Genomic DNA, 21,818 nt, shown 5'->3' on the forward strand with positions numbered 1-21,818 from the left:
GCGTAGTGATTTTTGTGTAGTTTTTCTTTGGCACTGGAGTAGTCACTTTTCGTAATGCGCAAAGAATATCCATCGGAACTAGCATTGTAGTGGCCTTGCTTATCCACACTGCTGAAAGGTAATGCGGTTAAGAAACAGTCCGTGATTTCTGGTATACTTTTCTGGTCTGAATAATGTCCCATGCTACCTAACTGGCTCTAACAGAATTCCAAGGCTGTCATAAAGCAATCCAGCATCATCTACGTTTGACTCTGTTTTATCATTTAACTGGCAATAATAATTATGATCTGGTATGAATAGAAAGGTTGCTGACTACTATTGGGATCTTGCGATTTTTTTCTATTAAAAAAAAGCAATATGCAGTTTTCTTTTTGCAAATAAATGAATATAGATTGATTGGTTGAGAACAGTCATCCTTATGGGAACACACTGCAAGCTAAACAAAACACAGTGCTGCAGGATTTCAATAAACAACAAGGAAGCCAACAAACAAGGACAACAAAGGGGAAATTTCTTGTTCTTATTAATTGAATTAAAGAAATTATAAATAAATGCAAATAAAAGTGAATGAAAGAACAACTGGCCGCTGGTGTGTTACGAACCCACGTCTTTGCATTACGCGTGCGATGCTGTTACAGGGTGTCTACCAACCGGGAAAACCGGGAATTCTCAGGGATTTTGAATAGTCTGCAAATACTCAGGGAATTTGTGCCTCTATCAGGGAAAATTAGCTGTAATTTTATTGCAAACGAACGAAAGTCGCGGTAATGCTGGCTCGAGTAACAGAGAGGGATCGTAACGAATTGTCTTTTGACGCCGTGTCGTCGGCTAGAGAAGTTGCCAGTGTACAGTCAATGACGGACTTTCCGGACGCCCGATAATTCTGACGGCTCCGCTGCACCATTACCCATAAAGTCAATGTATAAGAAAGTCTGAAATTTCGTATGGAAGAGCCTTCGCCGTCCGATTTTCCGGATTTCTAGCCGTGGCCGCAGGTCCGAAACGGCATTAATCAAAGCCACCATTGCCGCTGTTTTGATACCTCTCTCCCGTGGTAAACGCTAGGCCCAGCTGCTTCAGCGTTCGCTATTAAGCTTCTTGCCGTTCAGCGCCGTGTTTTTCATTGAAAGAATTCGCCGCTGTAAGCAATGGCACTGACTCCGTCCTTGTGGTACTCGTGATTGGCTTCGAAGCTCGAAAAAAACGGCGCGTTGCATAATTTCGGTTTTCGAAAGTAATCTTCGCCTCAATACAGAAGTGCTAAGCGGTGAAGCATACGCGAAAGTCTTGAGTTGAAGCATAACAAGCGTAGGAAGGGGCAATTGTCACGGGACACAATATCTATTCCTTAATTATACACGCGTCCATCGGCCATCTCCTATCACAGTTCGAGCACCGATATGCCAAATAAGTGTACTCGTAGGCCTTTTCGGATCTGCCAGTGGCGATTTGAGTCCTTAATGGCAGTAAAGGACACGCATTCATTTTTTTTTTTTCGAACTGCCCGATTTTACGGGCGTTCTTGCGGCCCCTAGGAAGTCCGAAAAATCGGACGTTGACTGTACAGTTGAAGAAGAGGATGCTTAAAATGGTCCGTGGGGAGAACGTGCTGTGGGAGGAGAACGAGAAAAGAAAGGACCTACGTATCGAGGAGTGAACGGGAAAGGAAGCCTGCCGCCGCTTCTTTCAAGAAGCTTGAGCTCAAAAAACAGTGTTGGCTGACGCCGAGATACAGGTGTCCCTCATCCAAAATAAACTCTTTAAAGCGGTGAAACGCAACACTGAGGTGTGTGAGAGTATGTCAGGACAGTTGAGATTGACACACCAGTTGTTGAGAATCTCACTTGTGACAAAGTTCGGGCCTCATACCAATGAGCTTGCTATCAGTTGATAAAAATAGCTCATATCCCCTGCAGTCAAGCCCACATTTGTGGACGCGACCTATATTTGCCGTTTCTGTGAAGTGGTAGCAAGGAATAGAGCACAAACATTAAGCTTAGGGTAAATGGAACATTCTGATAACCTAAATTACTTCCATTTTGCTTCTGAGTGATATGCAATGTTACAGAGTGTCGCTTTGGTGAAGGCACTACCATGTTTTACATGACGCTTGATGTGGGGCATGTCGATAGCAACCTTGAAAAATATATGTAATTTTTTCTTTTGAAATGCTTGAGGCCTAGTGAATAGCTTGTGCATGTATTCGAGTGGGGGATTTAATCCTTTTTATGAAGAAACGTAGCATGACTGACTTTACAATATTCAAATGTTTAGTTACTCTGTAATGATAATGACTCATCATAATATGCTCACAGTCATTCTATCGCCTTGATTATCTTTCAGTGGAGTCTCAATCACCACCTATGTTTCACAGAAATGCATCGACAGTCGATCATAATTAGTGACTGAAGTGGATATTTGAAAACATTTGTTTCTGTATGCATCTCCTTTTTATTCGTTTTTGAAAATGTTCGACTTGATTTGCAAAACTAAAATATTTGTTACAAGTAGTTGTTACACAATTGTTACAACTATGTTATTATAGAGTTGAGGGCCTTCTGATGCAAGAAAGAATGTCAGTTAACAGCAGTGGTACATTGAAACACGGGGAACTTCTCGCCGAACCTGGTAGCGCGCCTCTTAAATTACCTTAATTTATTTTCGATTATCATGTGTACTAAAATGACTGATGTCATTTATTGCAGCTAGTAGAGAGTTGCGCTTACATTCAGCGTCATGTTCACGATTTTTTATTGTAATCATTAGTCAGAACATTCAGAAGTATATTGCCCCTCCATGTATAGACACGGTGAATGAAATTATCGTTCTATGTGTTGATTTCGTTCGTGTGTTGAAGTCTGCATTATCACTGCTGCTTTCCAGCTGAAGATTGTGACTGCTCTCGTCGCATCATGGAATTTTCTTAGAAACCAGCCTGGAAAATAACAGTCATGTCGCCGTTTCTTTTTTTTTTTTTTTTTGCTTTCTTTGCCGTCTAAAACCAAATTTCATGCATGTCAACTCAGGATGTTCGACTTTGGCCAAAGTGTTGTAAAAACCTCAGTAACACCTTTAATGCTTCCCGGCAGTCACGTGAGCAAGACGACCACCTACGAGGATCCTCGAAAGGACTACGAGGAAGAGCCGCCCCCGTCTCCTAGAGAAGTGGAGCTCTTCCGGGACCCGCAGCTTGGCTTTGGCTTTGTGGCCGGCAGTGAGAAGCCGGTCATTGTACGCTTCGTGACGGAAGGTGTGTGTTCGACACGCTTTGTCAAATGAACGACGCGCTCGGCGGCGTACATTTGTTGTGCGGTGAAGCTACGTAGGTAGCGCGTGCTGTTTCGTTGCGTATAATCTTGTTGCGAAAAGCACCGTTATGACTAGCGCGTCTTCCACGGTAGCATGTAGGTGGCTTTACGCACAAACCGGTTCGTGTTTGCCTCCAGCGGCGCGAGTGCCGGCGCGAAAGCCGCTGGAGCCCTCTCCCGCAGCTTCCCAAAAGGGAGAGGGCGGCGAGAGAGAAGGGGAAGGCTGTCCTTCCCGAAGTGTGCGCCACGAGCGAGTTGCGAGGGGTGTTCTGCGGCGAACGCGCCCCTCTGAAAAACGTCCTAACCTTTTTGTATGCGGCTACTTGTTCAGGATACATGCGTGTTTATATTTATATTTCCTAGTGGGAGGTTTCAAACGAAAAACGCGTTTTGAGCGAATATATATCTCTCTTAGCTCAAGGTTACCCAATTGTACCCTAAGAATCTTTATTTTGTCGCAAGCTATGCGGTGGTGAAAATAAGAAAGGGCAGTTAAAATGGTGTATGAAGCGTCATAAGTCTATACTTTTGACATTGTTTTACATGGGAATGGTGATTTAAGAAACAAATATTTTTTTTTTCTTTCCACTCATGACCGCTTTGGTTTGCAAGGTTTTGGTTAGAACAGTGGCAGCAGCCGTCATTGCGAGTATTATAGAGCACCGCTTATTATCTCCGAACGAGCTTGGACCAGCATGCACTGTGGCATCTCCTCATTATCATTATTTAGTAAGTTAGTGAAATAAGAATTCGCGCCATTTCGTTCATTTGTTTGCATGAAATATTTGTACGTTCTGTAGATACTCTGTTTTGGAAGTGGGAACAGAATAATGTTTTGGCTGCTTTTTCCTTGCAGCCTTTGAAACTTCTGATGAGGTTTTCAAATGCTATATCTGCAATGGCGTTGGTAATTAGTATAGAACACGTTTTACATTTAGCGTGCAACTTTGAACAATGAAGTTTGCCCTGTCTTATCCTGAAGGTGGTCCTAGCGAACACAAGCTCCAGCCTGGGGACCAGATCCTCGGCATCAATGGCGAAGATGTCAAGAATGCACCCCGGGAGCACGTGATTGAGTTGGTTAAGTAAGTGCCAGTTCGATATAGAATGGTTCGCTGGAGATTGATATTTCTATTAATGTTGATATCAGACTGATTAGATCCCATAGCTTCAGGTAGTGCTGCAAAGAAGGACACACCACTGCGCGTCTTCGTTTCTAATTCATTCCTTCTCTGAAGAACACCTTGAATTGTTGAGTTGAAGCCAAGGTCACTAAACTCGCTTTTTTTTTCTTTTGTCAAGAACAAAAAAAAAATTTAAACTCATTCATTGGCTTGCCCTTACCACGGAAACCACAGTTTCAATCTGATTTTTTTTCTTTTTTACACATTGAAGCCAAGGCATGTTGTGGACAGGATATCGTTTTTGCGTGTTTGTACTGTAAACATTTACTATAGGGGTAAAGTACTTACGACACAAAGACGCTCAAAAACGTCCAAACTTCTGCCTAAAAGGTAACATGACGAACCCTCTTGTGAACACGCATGGCGTTACCTTCCGTTTCTTCCTTTTATTTCGACAGCAATTACATGGACATTCTAGATTAATTTTAGCCGTCGCCGTCGCTGTTATGTTCTGTCTAGAGTCCGAGTGCGATAAGATTGTGCCCTGAACGCTGAGAGTGTGAGGGAAAGCTTGCGATTGTGAGCCGAGGAGGACGCATGGTGGCTTGATGCGCGCGGTCTTCCTTTGCACTGTGTGTTGGAGGTCACGTGATCAAGCACGCGTCTATTCCTCTACCCCGACCGCGGCGCTGCACATGGCTGTCCGTGTGGCTGAGCGCATAAGCGGCCCGTGAACCGTATCTAGGAGTAATCTGCGGCGGGTTCAGTGTTTGAGGCGAGCCGAGATGGCTGGTGGCTTCACGCGCGTTGTATTCCCGCCACCTAATATTGGAGGTCGTGTAATCTGAAGTTTCCGAGATGCGGCTAAGCGAGAGGCAGCAAGCGTTCGTTCCCCGCTGCCGGCGCTCTTCATCAAGGCAGCGTTGTGACATCGAGTGTTCGTGGCCATCATGTTTGCTTTTGCGCGTGTGACACTATGCTTGTTAATTTAATCAGTAAGCAAATGTTTATTTTGCTAGGAAGAGATTTTAAGGAGGGGTGGTTGGAGCCCCCCCAGTCCAGGGCCCTACTGTCCTCTGCAGCCTGCCTTACCTGGCAAATAAATTCTCTCTATATATATTATTGCAATTTATACGGCCGAATAAATCTACGTTGCTATCGCTATCAGTTCGTCGCTTTTCGGGCAAAACTGCGAGTTGGTTCGTTGTTGTTTTTTTATCTGCGACACACTGGCGTTTTGTGTTTTGATAGCGTGCCAAGCCCATGTAGCAATATTGGCGCGTTAGAGAAATTCGCCCTATAATCGCAACCACGCCGTGAATATGACGCGATACCGCTTTATCCCCTCCCCATTTCATGCAGCACGCTCAACCACCAGACAACCTAGCTATACAGAAAAGCCAGATTTCCGGCGCCACACTGAAAATACAGACGCGCGTGAGTAGTCGGGCTAGAGCGCGTCTCCAAGAGACCGTGAGCAGATACGAAGCGGAAAGTAGAGGTTTGTTTAGGGGGCTTAGTCGGAACGCCCATTCCGCTGTAAGAACGTTTTAGCATAATGCGAGCTTGACTATCTGTGTCCGCGATACACGCCCACAGTGTATATGTGGGTGGTCCCGTGGGAGCACGCGCGATAATGCTGCACGTGGCACGCCAGGATATGCAAAAAAAACATCCAACCTTTAAGCCCATGCCTGTGGTTATATTCGTGCAAATTCAGTGTGTCGGTTAGCTTTCCGATTGAGTGTTCATTTATTTATTTATTTCTGTACCTTTTCAGATCATGCAAGCTCTCTGTTAAGTTGGTCGTCTGTCAGCCTCATGTGAACAATGTAAGTCTGCTTTTCATTCTCAATACTTTCAATATTGAAGAAAACAAGGTATTAATATCATGAACCTATCATTTTTGCTTCACTCATAACTTATTACCCAGTGCATCAATGCATCAATCCGCTTGCAATTGTTTATTGCACTAAAGGAATGACATCTGTTACAGTTGTGCCCTTGTGCGATCAAATTCAATAGGATTTCGTGTAGATGCCATGCCTTTCAGCATAGTTTCTTGAATTTGTGCAGCACTGTATGGCTTTTCTTGTTTATTGTAATATCTAAGTAAGAATAAGCAGCCGTTGCTTCCATAATGTGTCACAATCTTCTGTGTTTAACTTGATTGCAATTAAAGAGAACACATAAACACAAGAAGACATCACAAGTGTGTTCATCTTATCAGAAAGAGAACTTAAATGAAGTGCATGGGAATCTCTATGGGATTAAACATTATTGAAGTCAATTATTAAACATAATTGAAGTTAACAAAGCCTATTTAAAAATAATTAGTTATCTAAAAGAAAGAATGAAAGTAACAAAGGCCTAGATTGGCTTGTCAAGTATTTACAACCAGCGCTATCTCCCAGGAGCTTTGGTGAGGAAACTTGTGGGAGGAATCCTTCTACAAGGTTAAAAAATGTGCCTGTAGCCTATGCTTAACGTACAGGGTGTCCTTTCTTTTTTTTAGCTTCAGCAAAATTTTTAAAATCACCTGTGGCAGTGGCACAGTTATAACCCTCGAACTCAATTACTTGGTGAAGCGGACATTACTTCCACGAGTAATCAAATGTGTAATTGACTAATCAACATAATTTGCACTAATCAGCCTTAATAATTAAATTACAACACATATTGCAGTTTACTAATTGTAGCTAGCAAATTTGCAAGGCATATATGGGACAAATTCTGAGGATGCCACTGGTTTTGAGAAATGCGCCGTCAAACTTGCAGTAAAAATGCAGTGTTGTTCCACTCATTTCTATTATGAAAATGCTGTTTTATGCATTGAAGCACAATAGTAACTGGAACGAATAAACTTCATCGCGCACTTTGAAAATTATTATCTTGAAACTCGCCTTATCCTGTTAATTTGTTCTTATAGCAGTACTGCCTACTCGTTGAGTAATCTAGTTCAAAAGTTAAAATTGTGCTATCTGCCATAGCCCACTTTTAAAAATTCAGTGCAGTTAAAAAAACACCTGGTAGATTCAGGGAATTCAACAAGCTTCACACGAAGCATTCTCACCAATATAATTATGCTTGTGACCTGCACTTCCTGTGTGAGTAATCTCACAGTGCTCATGCTGTGTTCTTTTCTTTTGCAGGCAACACGAAAGTCAGCCCTCCTAACTGCAGCAAAGAAAGCAAAGTTAAAGACGAATCCATCTAGGGTTCGTTTTGCAGAAGGTGTTGTCATCAATGGTTCACCTCTTTATTGTGTAAGTTGTTCATTCTTTTAATGTTCAGGAGGCTTTACTTGGTTAGACCTCTGAGAACATCGTATGTAAAAAGTTTCTGCATTAAAGCAATACCAGGAATATTGTCATTATTTCTTAATCTAAGAACCATGATAATGACAGTAAACATGCAATAATGTAACAGTATTTACTTCAGACAAAATGTTACAAAAGTTTCACAGCATTCAAAATTCTCATTACAATTTTTCTACCAAGCAATTGAGGTTAAAGGCGATATGTCGCCTGATGAGACCTTGTTCCTGTGTGTTGCAAACAGCAGCTCACAGTGGTTTAGCAAATAAAACAAAACATGACAAGAGTTTTAGATTACATTGATGCTGCGATGCATGCTGTGATGAGACTGATATTGTAGCGGCATGACCATCGCCTCCAAAGCAAGCGTAGAAGATGGGCTCACATGCAGGTAGCGCGAGAATAGAACACGTTGGCGCGCTTGACTTGAGTGGCCGCAGTGTTGGCCGCTCCAGAGACCTCGCTGCACCATGGCTGGCCAGTCTGAATAAACCGGGGCCACGGCGGCTACCTCTTCGAGCTGCCTCCCACAATATTTATTTAGTGTAATGTAGAAATGGCCGTCAGTTGCTTGTACTTACACTGTACCGACTTGACTTTGCATTTTGTGACACATATGCTTTGCTCAAAGCAGAGCACATCTTCACCGATCAATAAACTGAAACATCTTGAAATTCTTGAGTGACATCAGTTTACTTCATCAGTAAACTTAAAACTTGCCGATAAGCAAGCATGTCGCAAATGATTTGTGTTTTTCTCTGTTAAAGGCACATTGCGCATACATATATTCAAGGACATTACGTCATTGCATTGCAGTAAACCATTTATGTGCAACATGTATGTATGTATAGCTATGTATAGCTATGTATTGCTCAGTATCCTTAGCAGCCAGTGTTGCTGCTCATTGCAATTTCAGCTCGCTGCTTTGCCCACGTCATGGAGGCGAGCTGATTTTGGTTTTGACTAGTTAAACTACAGAAGTTAGGTCAGCTACGTTCGTGTTTCAGGTTATGATTCTTATCACAATCTTATGAGGTGTTAATAATGTTAATACCATGACATGGGATAAGTAGGCAAATGGTTGATCCTCTCTCAGCCCTCATAAATTGACACACATATCTTTTCCAGCGTATTAGAGTGTTACTATAAGTGGCTATTCTTTGACCAATAACAAACATGGTGTGTAATGCACTTGCACATCTGGTTTTTCACTTTCCTCACCACAGCCATCTACGTTCGAGTCCTGCGTTCCCTTTCTGCCCAATGTTATGAAAGTGTTTCTTGAAAATGGTCAAACCAAGTCTTTCAAGTATGACAGCTCGACTACTGTGCAGGTAAGCCAGCCTTTCATGTATTTCTATGCTTTCTGAATTTTCGATACTATGTGGCACAATTCAGCAAGTCTGCGATGACAGACCTTGTTTCAAGTTTACTTTCTATCTTTAGTACAAGCTTGGAGTGTTACGTAATTTGTAATACTTTGTTCCAATGCATATAAAGGTGCAACACAACAAAGTTCGGTAATTGGGAAATGAAAGTGAACTGGCATCGTCTTGTTTACTCATTCCTGTCTCAATATTTCAAATTCATGCTCATCAACCTTCATTGTGCAGCATAAACCGACTAGCTCACACATGAGTGATCTCAATTTCAGTACATACCGTGGCATTCATGACACTTTTCTCCTGACTAGATGTACAGTCGGAGCTCGATATATCGAACAGTGCGGTGATCACGAAATAGTTCGATATAGCCAGAATTCAATATATAAAGTCACGTAAAAAATGCTTCAAAAACTTCTGCAAATCAATCAGCGAACCAAGGGCGCGATCGGGATCGTTGTTCGGAGCGCGCGTTCGGTTGCACACGCGATTGGCCTAGACCGCACCAACTTAGTCAGCCATGCAAAGTCAGCGCGGTCTAGGCCAATCGCATGCAGCGCAACCAAACACGCACTCCGAACAACGATCCCCGATCATGCCCCAATCGTGGCGCAGTAAATACTCACTTGAAGCTCCACAGAAATTATTTATTTATTTGGCTGAAAGTACTGCAGCAGTGTAGTCTGCTTCTTATTGGCAGCCGCATGCTGAAACAAGGAGACCTCAACATGGTCTAAACCACGTCTAAACGATCCAGAAGGGATAGGCTGGTGCCGGTGTAGAATGGCCAAAGCAGCTACAGCCTCAGTTGAATACGGGAGCAGGGCAACATCAGCGCTTGCAGGATGAACCTCGGCAGCATCTTCGTTTGGCTGCTACTTTTGCTGCGGTCTCCATGTCCGTCAATCGAATCATTTTGAAACACAGTCAATAACAAGGTATTAGGTGGCGTCTTCCAAGGCGTCTATGAGCAAGCCCAATGAGCGCGCGCTGAGGTGCGTCTTTGCGAATGCAAACCGCCAGTTCTTGTGAGGCGCCGCAGGCGCAGATTGCAGCAAATTCAATGCGTCCTTGACGTTGTCGAACTAGCCAAGCTGCCGCGTGTGTACGCCGCTACGTTCAAATGGCACCCTAGGCGTGATTGATGTGTGCGCAGCATTTAGTAAAGCAATGAAGGGGGCTAGTTAGTGAACGTTCATGGTTATATTGCGCTCATTTTTACAAACACGATATTAAGGAAGGACAGGACGTGGACGGACGCAGCGCAAACTACCAACTCTACCACCAACCAGTTGGTAGTTTGAGCAAACTACCAGTTGGTAGTTTGCGCTGTGTCCGTCCACGTCCTGTCCTTCCTTAATATCGTGTTTGTAAAACTGAGCGCAATATAACCATGAACGTGTGCGCAGCAGTTGGGAATGCCCATCGCGCCACCGCTATCTTCGTGGGTGTTGCGGGAAAGCTCGCCGCATGTCAACAGAGCGCATGTGGTCTGGGGTGGCAGAGTTCGATATATCCATTTTACGTCTGACCCCACTCAAAATAAAAAATAAAAAATGCATGCGATTTTACAGATGATATAGAAAGTGTTCGATATACGCAATAATTTGATATATTCGTGTTCAATATATCGAGGTTTGTCTATATCTTGCATTTGGTGTGAACAGAGGTCACACTATAAACTGCAATTTCGCCACATTGTGATTAGAGCTATGAACAACAAAAGTTTTCAAACTCAAGATCATCGATTCACGTGCTCTGAATATTGTATCAGATTGATTTGTGTTGATGAATTCTTGGGCACGAAGGATCATCTTTTTTATGATAGAAATTTTAATTATATGAAATTAAATTAAGCAGTATAGTGAAAGATAAAGCCATGATTTAGCACACACACTAGCAAGGAGTAGACAAGCTTCTCAAAAAATGTTCATTACAGTGTTGTTTTGGTTGGAGCTTGACTCCTTTCAAGGCAAGGTCCAGTTATGACTGAAGTGTTTACATTATACAGAGTACTGAATAAGCATATGGGCTCCTTATGTATAGCCTTGTGGCAATAAAGACCTTCATTTTTCAAGAAGGTTGTCTACTTTGTAGGGTACTCCCATAGGTCAGTCCACGGACTGCAGTTTGAGCTCAGTGAGGTAACCTTAGATTTATTTTTCAGGATGTCCTCAACTCTCTCCAAGAGAAACTCTCTGTGAAAGCTATGGAGCATTTTGGCCTTGTAGTGGAACACATCAAGTCAGTTCGTCGGAACAAGCTCACTCTCCTCGATCCAAAGGACTCTTTGGCAAAGGTATGCTTCCGCCATGCTTGTGTGCCATAAAATACAAGGAATAACCACATGAAGCCAAGGAAACCACAGGGGAAATCAACTATATTATTGAATTGAAATACGTATTGTCATGTGGTAGTGATGGTGAAGAAAGCAGCAGAACTGTGAGTAGCAAAACTAGTGTTTTATTGGTCAAACCTGTGCCCTTAAAAACAGGCTACACTCGAAAGTACAGCGATAGCTGCGAGCACAGTCGGCGATCGGTGAAAATTTGGTCAGCGGGTCAAGCGCGTTGGCTTTTATGCATGGGCAATCGTACGTTCCAGAATAATCGCTGGTGCCCACGTGTCTTCCAGAAAGTTCTACACCATTCGTGTTGCGCATATATGCAATCAGAATACATAAGGTTTGGTGACAACTGCGGATAGAACGATCGCCAAGATTCCAGAAACTTCTGATATGTGCAGGCGCGTCCTGCGCTGAGTGGTAACATTTGTTAGATGATGAAACGTAGTCATTCAATAAACAAGTACACGTGTCGGTATATAAATAATAATAAACCCGACGTTCCTGGTATTATTTGCTTTAGACTGTGCAATGAGCGATGGAACGAAAAATGTTAGGCATAACTTTAAGACAGGAAGACAGCCGTGTGAATTGGAGAGTATATGGGTGCAGCAGATATTCCAGTTGGCATTAAGAGGGGAACATTTGAGCTAGGCAAGGCATGTAATGCGTGGGACAGATAACCAGTGGACCATTAGAGCTACAGAATGGATGCCAAGGGAAGGGAAGAGCAGTCAAGGACGGCAGAGAATTAGGTAGTGTGATGAAATTAGGAAATTTGCAGGCCATGGGGCCAGCTGGCACAAGACAGGGGTAATTGGAGATAGCTACGAGAAGCCTTCATCCTGCGGTGGCCATAAACAGGATAATGATGCCGATGATAAATAATAATGAAAAGGGAAAATAAAGTGGGGAAAGACAACTTGCTGCTGGTGGGGACCGAACCCACAACCTTTGCATTGCATGTGCCATTACGTGTGCTATTACGTGTGTCTACCATCGAGCTGTGGCAGCAGCCGTCTTCCCATCCACTGTCTTGTGTGTTTGTGTATGTCTAGTAAACCTAGTCCTGGAAATGTTAATCGGCACAAGTTTGGCAATTGGCAATGAATATGTAACATCCTGCAAACTGAAGACGTCACATAGTATGTGAACTTAAAGGCAAGCAACTGGCCAATAAACCCTTGTATGCTATGTCAAGGCTTCGTGGCTGCCATTTTCAAGACCCTGACTGTGGAAGGAGTTCTTTATTATTGTTATTATTTAATTATTTCACAGAGAATGACCACTAAAATGTTGAGATCACTGTTGTTAGGTTTGCCATGTGTGTGTCACCATTATAGCCATTTTTGAAGTAAGCACGTTCAGCATGGGCACACTTGTTCAAAACCTTTGGCATGGAGATATTATTACCATTAATATCAGCGCAAAACCTTTCATGCATTCAAAGAAATGTTTTAAATCATTCAACATTTTACAACTGCACTGCCTTTAACACTTAAATGGCTTCTTAGATTTTACCTTTTCCGGGTTCCTGGATTATTTCTTTGCAATTATGTAAAAGCATATCAACAGAATTTTGCTGCTGCTTTTTTTTTTTTTTTTCATTCCTGGCCATCTGATGTATTGCTTGTCTGGTTCATTTTGCACAGGGTTCTCATATTTCCATGAAAAACGAAGTCATCCCAGTATCTTCATTTTTTTCTCTGTTATGCAGATTGCAGCAAGGCCTGGTGCTCACCACTTGCGGTGCTTGTTTCGAGTTGCCTTCGTGCCGCTGGATGCTTACGACTTGCTGCAAAAGGATCCTGTTGCCTTTGAGTACCTCTTCATGCAGGTGAGCATAGCCTCTTGTGATGTTGCCAATCTGTTCTGTTTCCTCACTTGCCATTAATAATGCATGTTTCTTAGCTCGCTCCCATTTCTTTATCATATGAGGCTTTGAAATGTGTTAGTGTATGGATATCTAGCAGGTCACTCTAGGGAAATGCTTAAGGTGCCATTTAGTCGAGCTGGAATATACTAAACGCGGTATTGTTTTATTGCTCACTCCTTGCATATCTTGAGAGGATCTCATGTGCTGCATCGAGCGCTGGCTGGTGTCGTCTGGTTATGTGTGCCATCTGGTTACAGCTGATGCTGGTCTTGGCACAAGCCTTCTATCGTGTTTAAAAATGGCTGTTTAAAAGCCAGCCTTTGCTTTGATAGAAAAAAAATGGCAGTCAGTCCCTGGTTCTAGTTCCAAATAGAACCAACAACAGTTCATAATGTTTCAATGTGATAGACATTTGTATGTTTGACCAGGACATCGTGATGTGGTCAGTCTGATACATTTACTGTGATACATAGTAAATATGGATGCAGAAACTTGATTCATTCAATTAAACCTGCCCTTTATAGGCTAGTCCAAGAGGCTGTTCACTTCATTGTTTGTTTCACCTGTGCAGCCTTTAAATACGTCATTATTTCTTGACATTGTGAGAGCATATTGAAATGGCATGCCAAAGTTGAAAGCACCAGCCATGATATGTGACATAGTGCATCAGTAATAAAATATCACAGCTGGTGCACACTGTGTACTTGGGTACCTATTACCTGCCACAAACATGTTGCGTAGAGCAGCCTCAATGTTCCCCTTGGAGTTGTCATTGTTGCCAAAATCGACTGTATTCCTACGGCAAATGCCTGTCAGCAGCAGTATGTTGTTCCGAGCCTTTTCAAAGCCTTCAGTGCGCATGTAATACGCATGTGTTGCACGACACCTGCCTTCTGCTAAGCCAGTGTAGGAACCAGTGTTGAGCTTCGCAATGGCAGAGTCCACAAATGCATTTTGCCCCATGCGGCTTGGATACTAAATTCAACCAATGCTCATGTATGAAATGTTTCACAGAGGATGGGACTTCAGTCGAGCACTAAAAATTTTCTCCTACAATTTTGTTTTGCAATGGACATCTTTCCAGTAAGCGAGCCCTCTAGCGGCCACCACGTCAACTAAATTTGACGGGCAAGACGCGCACTCCCGCTGCTTCTCGCCTTTATGCAGTGGCATAGCATTTCCCCAAGCAGGCTCTCACAACAGCCGTCTCTGTATTTTCTTTCTTTTTTTTTCGCTCGTGTTGTTGAAGTAGCTTCTCATTGTCCTGCTCTAGCTCGTGCATATTTGCTTACGTGTAGCAATAACACAGTTTCCCATTTACTGATGCGAAGGAAACATGCCGATGCGACGAGCAGGTCGTATGTAACCAAGATTTGAGAGATGCACCAGCCTTTATTCTTCAACAGGTTGGCCAGTACTTTGACAATTAGTGAAGACATGTATGAGCGTCAAATGCGTTGCGGCAGGACTTTCTTCAGGATAAACTCGACTGTCGTTTGGAGTGGCTCGACGTGAATGAGGCAGTCAACATGTGCATGCATGCGCGTGCTTGCCTAGAGCGGATAGTACAAACAGCTCATCATGATGAACAAACAACATGCAAAAGTTCTGCACACGTACTGCAAGTGTACTGCAGGGCAATTCTTGCTTTTATCTCGAGATATATGTATCGTACGGCATGGAACGGATGGGGGGAGCAATAGGTGAGTGGATGCAACAGATGGTTTTGTCAAGCACGTAAAATTTCATTTGCCTGCAAGAAACTGAGACTCGCGAGTTGTGCATAATGCGGCACCGCGAGTGTGTCGCTTTGGTCTCGTACGATGCACTCCGATGGGCTGTGTGGCGACATTCCTCTTATTGGTTGACCCCACGTAACCGTACAGCTAGTCCCGCCTGCAAGTGCTAATGCATTCTTCAGCCAATGCTAAAAGCCCTGCATTATACATCCAGTGGATTAAAACATTGCCAAGATTTTCTAATCAGTCGTAGGGTGGCAAGTGCAGTTCGAATGTTCAAAGTGCTGGTGTCGTGCTTTTACCAGAATGCCGGCTTGCCTCACTCAGCAAGAAAGACGGGATGACTCTCTGGTAACGTGGCGTAGTTTTTGCTTTTTTTTTAGTAAATTGACCATGCGCACCATACCAGTACCAGTACAAGGTGTTCAACATTCCATGCTGGTTTGTGCAAACGTCAGGCATGAGACTCGTCGCAGACGCTGAGCTTATTGCTCGCTTTCGTCGAAAAAACCACTTGCAATATTTTCCACGAACTGCTGAAGTGTTTCCTTTAACTAATATTCTCGCCCCGAACACGATAAAAAACATTGTATAGTCGCTCAAGCTGAGGAAATTGCTGCGGATCATGCAAGGGATGACGCACTCGCTTCGCACACCTGCCCTGCGGTAATGGTGGCACAGCTTGGAATGTAGCTAGGGTGGGGGTACGTGCATGCACATAGCAGAATTGGAAAAAGGTCCATTATAAAAATTGTAAAACAGTCCTGTTTTGTTCTGCTTCCCACTACAAAATGTTTGTGGCGATTTGAATTTGCAAACGTTTCACTGAATGCTTGTCTATTTTCTGTTGTCTTTGTTGAAAAGGAAGACAGTAGACAGTTTTATCTTGTCCCTGTACATATTACTCTTTAACGGAATACCAGGTTATGTGGAAAGTGAATGGCATTAACAATGCTGGTAGCGACATTTTATGATGCTTTGTCTAACAACAATGCGCGAAATGTTTTTTCGTTACATGGCTATTCTTGTTGAAGTGATATAAAACAAGAGGGACTGCAGGTTTATTGCTTCGCTGCTGACGCTTTGCACCAGCAGATAAGTAGAATTTGATTAGTTACTGCAACAATAGTTTTGTGTATTCTGTGGTTAAACTCTGTCCCACAACATGGCACGCCTATCCAGCTGCTCACGTTTGCGCCAACTCTCGAGTGAAGACAGTACGATTATAGTGGCATGTTGTTAAAACATGGTCTATAGGTGAAGTCTTTATGGTTTTTCTGTACCCTCTATCTTTGCATACAGTGCTGCAATGACATGGTTCAGGAGAGGTTTGCTCCCGAACTCAAATACGATGTGGCCCTCAAGCTTGCCGCCTTGCACATCCACCTGCATGCCCTCAGCAGTGGCATCCAGGGCAAGGTCACCATCAAGTCAGTCGAGTAAGCAACTCCTCCTCCTTATTCTTCTGTAACCATCTCTCTCTCTGCATGACATAATTAGTGCAACGCAGATAGTATTGCTGCTTGTTGTCTGTCTGTTCTTGTTCTTGCCTGTACCTGCCAAATGTACAAGGTCATGGTTATGCTTAAGCCTGTGTAGTGGCTTTTCCTAATAAAGTTTGATTGATTTGATCTGTTCTCATTTGGTGCTTCCTTTGTTATAGCCATGCACACATGCACTTTCAACAACCATTGAAACCTGCAAGCTCAAATGTGGCCCCGCTGTGAAAATTCATGCAATGAAACCTGTGAGGCTTGCAGATTTCAATGGTCATTTAGTACAGTGTACATTAAAGGTACAGCCAACCGCAAAAGTTTTCCGAGTACAGAAGTCGCTAAAAAGTTAAATGTCTTCGCGAATTCACCATTCATCCTGAAATGGGGGTTTAAAATGTGGTACCTAGTCATATGAAGAAAAAGTATCAACGAAACTTTCCGAGTTGGTGAAACAAACAGAATTTCACTTTTTTGCATGTTCCATGCTCCTGAAACATTCTCGGTTGTGGTTATAGGTATGACAGGCACTCTTACCTAGAGATGTACAATAAACCAATAGGCGATCGTTAGGAGCACTAACTGGCATTACTATTGTTTGCTTCTTGTTCAAAATGTAGTCTCTATTTGTGCGTAAAATTGACAGTGACAGTTGCAGGCACTTTCAGACCATGTGGGATTGTAGGAACATGTAGTATGACCATGTCTGAGTACCCCGTAGAGCGGCAGAGCAGAGAGCATGCTTGTCAAGTCTCTGTGCGGTGGGCTCACATTGCAAGATCCCTTGTTTTGTGCAGGCGGGAGAGTGGACTCAAGCGGTTTGTGCCTGGCTCGCTGCTGGAGACAATGAAGCGTAAGGAGCTGCGCAAGCTGCTGAGTCACTTCCTCAAGCAGAACCAGGCAGCACTGTGTGCCCCTGGACAGAAGCAGCTCACACCCCTGCAGGCCAAACTGCACTACCTCAAGGTCATCAGCGAGCTCTCCAGCTATGGTGCCAAGGTGTTTGCCACAAGCACCAAGGTATAGTGCACTTGCTGGGCAGTGACACTGACGGTTTATAATGAATACTTTCATAGATCTCTAAAGAAATTCCAACATTTCTCTGCATAAGCCATGCATGAAGGAAACACCGAAACTCATTTATCATAATTGAAATATGTAATAAACAAAATGAATATTTATAATCTTATTTATTGAATTTATATTTAGCAAGTCCCTAGCATGTTTGCGAATAGCCTGCAGCAGCTTTGTACTATATTGTTGCTGGCTTTCTCTTAAATGGGAAAAAAGAGGTACATTGATGGTACCACATTGCACAGAACTGAAATGAAGGCTTTCATATCTGCTATAAAAACCCTGTATTAGCATTTTGGACATTCAATTGATCATCAGAGAGATATTTAATCGCTACAAATTATTCAATTAAGCTGAAGACAAAAAAATACTCACGACTTCTTTAGGTGGCTGTTAACATAGAGTGGGTGTCGTGCACATTGAAAGATGTTTTTTTTTTTTTTTTTTTTACCCGGTACATGCTAGCTAGATCACCCTGTATGTATTACATTCCTGCCAAGTTTCTTCAAATTGGGCCCACTATGTATCAATTTATGCTGCTGCCTCCCTTTTCATTATCTTCCTTATTTTTGCTTTTTGCTTAAGGGAATGCTACTGACTTGCTTACAGCTAAATGGGGCATCATCTAACACAATACTTAGCTTCAAGGAACCATGTACCAGTCCAAATAAAGATAAATAAAAGCATTTAGCCATAAATTTTCCTTGTTAATGTACCTTGGTTATAATCGGTGATTGACAGGTGCTTGTTTCATGCTGTACAGGACTCAAACACGGAGACAGGGATAATGATAAGCCCAAAGTTCGGAATCAGCCAGATCAACAATGCACGTGGAACAGTGCCTATTGTGAGTGTTGAGACCTTCCTCTCGTTCTGAGCGGTCAAGAAACACCGTGAGAATCTCACCTGCTGCTTTCCTTTCTTTTAGCAACCTGTAACGTTGGCTCAAATAGAAGAGGTGTCCTCTGTCACAGTCACAAGGGATGACGACCTTGTCTGCAATATTGAAATCAACATCAAAGACCCAGACAAAGAGGTCAGTGCTTTTACCTCATCATTTGTTGAGAAAATTTTAGTGTTTTTGATGTGCACCAGATGGGAATTTCATTTTTATTGTCACCTGTAATTGTTTGACTTTTTGCTAATGACTGCTTTGCCGAACTGTCACTTTAATCAGTATATAGCCCTCGTGCATGATGCATTTTTTGTGTATAGAGCTTTGTAAATGTTGTTATGAATTCTATGATGAGGAAGGTCTTCAATTGAACTGCATGTATGACACGAACATTGTACATTCATGAATCTGCATGAGGACTAGCAATCGCTCTGGAATGTGCGATGATGCATGTATATATACCAGTCTGACATAAGCTGTGAGATTTGTGTTCTCACCGCTATCATTGGCATTTATGTGTTCTTTTACTTTCTGGGCATGAGTTCACCCAATAAAGTGTTAGATGCATTGCTCATTATTTCGAGTAATGTTATTTTCTTCTTCTGCACCATCATTATAACAGGACAATAGGTGTTGCAGGAGAAAGCAAGTGGTATTTTTATGAGACTCAGCAGAAGTTTTCAAGGCAGCTCTGCCTATTTTTCGACAGCCATCTCAAGAGGCCTTTCTTTCTTTTTATTGCTTGTTTGATTGCTTGTTTTCATGCTTTTCCGCATGCTGGCAGCAGCAGTCAAAGCTGTCCACTCTTTTCATTGCGCCGCACCTCCTACACAAGAATGATACCACTGCTAAATAATTCCTTTTGCTGTTTAACAGAATCTCAAGTTTGGACTTGATGACCACGAGACAGCTGAGCTGGTGTTCATCCTCAAGGGTTACCACAAGCTGTTGGCATCACGAGACCTTCCTGTTCACTGGGAGACCGAGGATCCTTGGAAAGTCGAGACAGGTGAGTCAGTGCGGACTGGTTTGAACAAAAATTGTGTGCGCTCGCATTTGTCAGATGTCAATACCTCGATTTCACAATGCCAACAAGCTTCTGCATGCATTTCATCCTTGGTTAATTCATTTCATCCTTTCATCCCTTATTGGATTGCATCTGAGCTTTCACCACTAATATTAGCTATTAAAACATCCAATTCATCCAACATGATTTGTCTTTCAGTGGTGGTCCAGCTGTGCCATTTGCGCCATTTTCTTTACAATTCGGCTTGCCTGCTCCTGGCTACGCCCACTCGAGTGCCATTTGCACCAACTGCACAAAAGTGCGGTATTTTTGCGTTTTCTCGACGATGCAATGTTTTCATTAAGGTTATGCAACTACAATCAACGACCGATTTTCCCGATCTTCCAGACGCCTTCACTGCACCACCACGGTACCTAATAGAACCACCGTATAAGAACGTCTGAAATTGCGGATGCAAAAACCATTTGCTGTCCCATTTTCCGGGCTTTTTGCCATGACCGCAGGTCCGAAATGGCCTTAATCGAAGCCACCACCACCGTCATTTTGATTATCAAGCCGCCTCGCACAGGTACTCTCACACGCAGATCCGCTGGCAGCCATAGCCACTGCCGCGGCAACGCTAAGCCTAGCTTTTTGCTGTTTGGTGCCGTGTTTTTCATCAAAAAAATTCGCCGCAGTTAGCAATGGCGCCGATTCCGCCTTTGTGCTCCTCACCGATGGCCTCGAAGCTTGGAAAGCACGACGCATTGAATATACTGGTTTCCGAAAGTCGGCTTCTTCCCAATACAGAAGTGTTACGCGGTGAAGCACGCCAAAAGTGGGAAGGGGCACTTGTAACGGGGGACAGTATGCCCGCATGCACTGTGCCTGCATGCACTCGCCCTATCACGCGTGCACCCGCCCTCTCCTGTCACAGTACGAGCACTGATACGCTTAATAAGTGTACTGGCAGACGTTTAGAGCTATTTTGGGCATGCCTGTGGCGATTTGAGCCCTTGGGGGCAGTAAAAGGCATGGATATGTTTCTTTTAAAGTTTTTGAGGCCCCTAGGGATTCAAAAACACCGAATGTTGACTGTACTCAACTATACGAACAGATTTGTGGACATTCAAATAATTCATATTGCAACTTGGTTATCTACTACTATATTTTTCGCATATTTGATGAAATACTTGGCTGGATTTGATGCATTGGACACAGCGTTACCAGAGTGTTCAACTGGTTTCGGAACAAAAAAAAATTTAATTCTGGAGTTTTTACGTGACGAAACAACACTCTGATTATGATGCATGCCTGTCTTGGTACAAGTGTCGTCCGGTTCATCAACTCCACTCGAAACACTTGCTATACCCGACGCTGACAAAGGGACTGGCGACGAAAACAGAGCCTGTGGCCTGTGTGCAAAGGTATAGGACCGATTAGCCACTGGAAGGCACACAAATCGTATTGCATATGTATGTTCATGCACACAGATTTGCACGTTTACACATGCAGTTTGGAACTTTTTATTAATCTGCAAACTTCTGTGCACGATTGCAGTAGTTGCTTGCTTCAACGGTTGTCGAAAACACCTATGCATGATCTTGGAACCAATCGCCGGTTAGCCACTCATACGAACATATTAGTGGCAAGCTTTCCGGTCGCATCAGCCAACAGCCAATTTTCGTTATTTCACACTGCGTTGGCCGTTAGGCCTAATCGGTGATGCTTTGAAAGGTCATTCAGGTATAGCTGACAAAAGTAACAGGTTTTACCGTGAATCGACTAGTATCTATTCAAGGAGGCCACATGACACACAGGAAGCCGACAAACCGCCTCACAACGAAAGTGAGTGTACGGAATGGTATGAACGTTGTTCTCCACTGCTATCACCATCTTTGCGACACACCGTACAGAGGCATCTCATCTTGGCGTCATTCATAGATGCATAGTCTCTAGCATTGTTATTGGGCGTAATGCACATCTTGTCTAGTGCGGTAAAGCATATAAAAGCATATCGGTCATTTGGAATGCACATAAGACATTTGCCATCATTTTTTGTCTTGTGCCTGACGACGCGAATTGTTCTGGCACATTTGTAATTTTATGTCGCTGTTGGCTTTGTACCTTGCTTGAGCAGCACTCACTGATTGCACATTAATAACAAGCTTTACCAAATGGCTGCAGATTACTGCCGTAGTACTCGAAGTGTTCCAAAAAGACCATCTTTTCTGCTCTGAAACTGCTCCAAAATGCTGGT

At 43.1% G+C, this 21,818-nt stretch overlaps 1 protein-coding gene across 3 annotated transcripts in view; it reads left to right on the forward strand.

Moving 5' to 3' along the window:
• Positions 1–21,818, forward strand: part of LOC142579020 (uncharacterized) — a 445,280-nt gene that overhangs the window by 411,502 nt on the left and 11,960 nt on the right. For all 3 annotated transcript variants that reach the window (XM_075688799.1, XM_075688798.1, XM_075688800.1), the window contains 12 exons: positions 3,090–3,250; positions 4,291–4,393; positions 6,213–6,264; positions 7,585–7,698; positions 8,976–9,083; positions 11,299–11,430; positions 13,193–13,312; positions 16,393–16,529; positions 17,381–17,603; positions 18,421–18,504; positions 18,586–18,693; positions 19,429–19,561. In XM_075688799.1, coding sequence (XP_075544914.1) covers positions 3,090–3,250; positions 4,291–4,393; positions 6,213–6,264; positions 7,585–7,698; positions 8,976–9,083; positions 11,299–11,430; positions 13,193–13,312; positions 16,393–16,529; positions 17,381–17,603; positions 18,421–18,504; positions 18,586–18,693; positions 19,429–19,561 — 1,475 coding nt within the window. The remainder of the gene's footprint in view (positions 1–3,089; positions 3,251–4,290; positions 4,394–6,212; positions 6,265–7,584; positions 7,699–8,975; positions 9,084–11,298; positions 11,431–13,192; positions 13,313–16,392; positions 16,530–17,380; positions 17,604–18,420; positions 18,505–18,585; positions 18,694–19,428; positions 19,562–21,818) is intronic.

This window comes from Dermacentor variabilis, chromosome 4 (assembly GCF_050947875.1).
Source record: "Dermacentor variabilis isolate Ectoservices chromosome 4, ASM5094787v1, whole genome shotgun sequence".
NCBI classification, from domain to species: Eukaryota; Metazoa; Arthropoda; class Arachnida; order Ixodida; family Ixodidae; genus Dermacentor; species Dermacentor variabilis.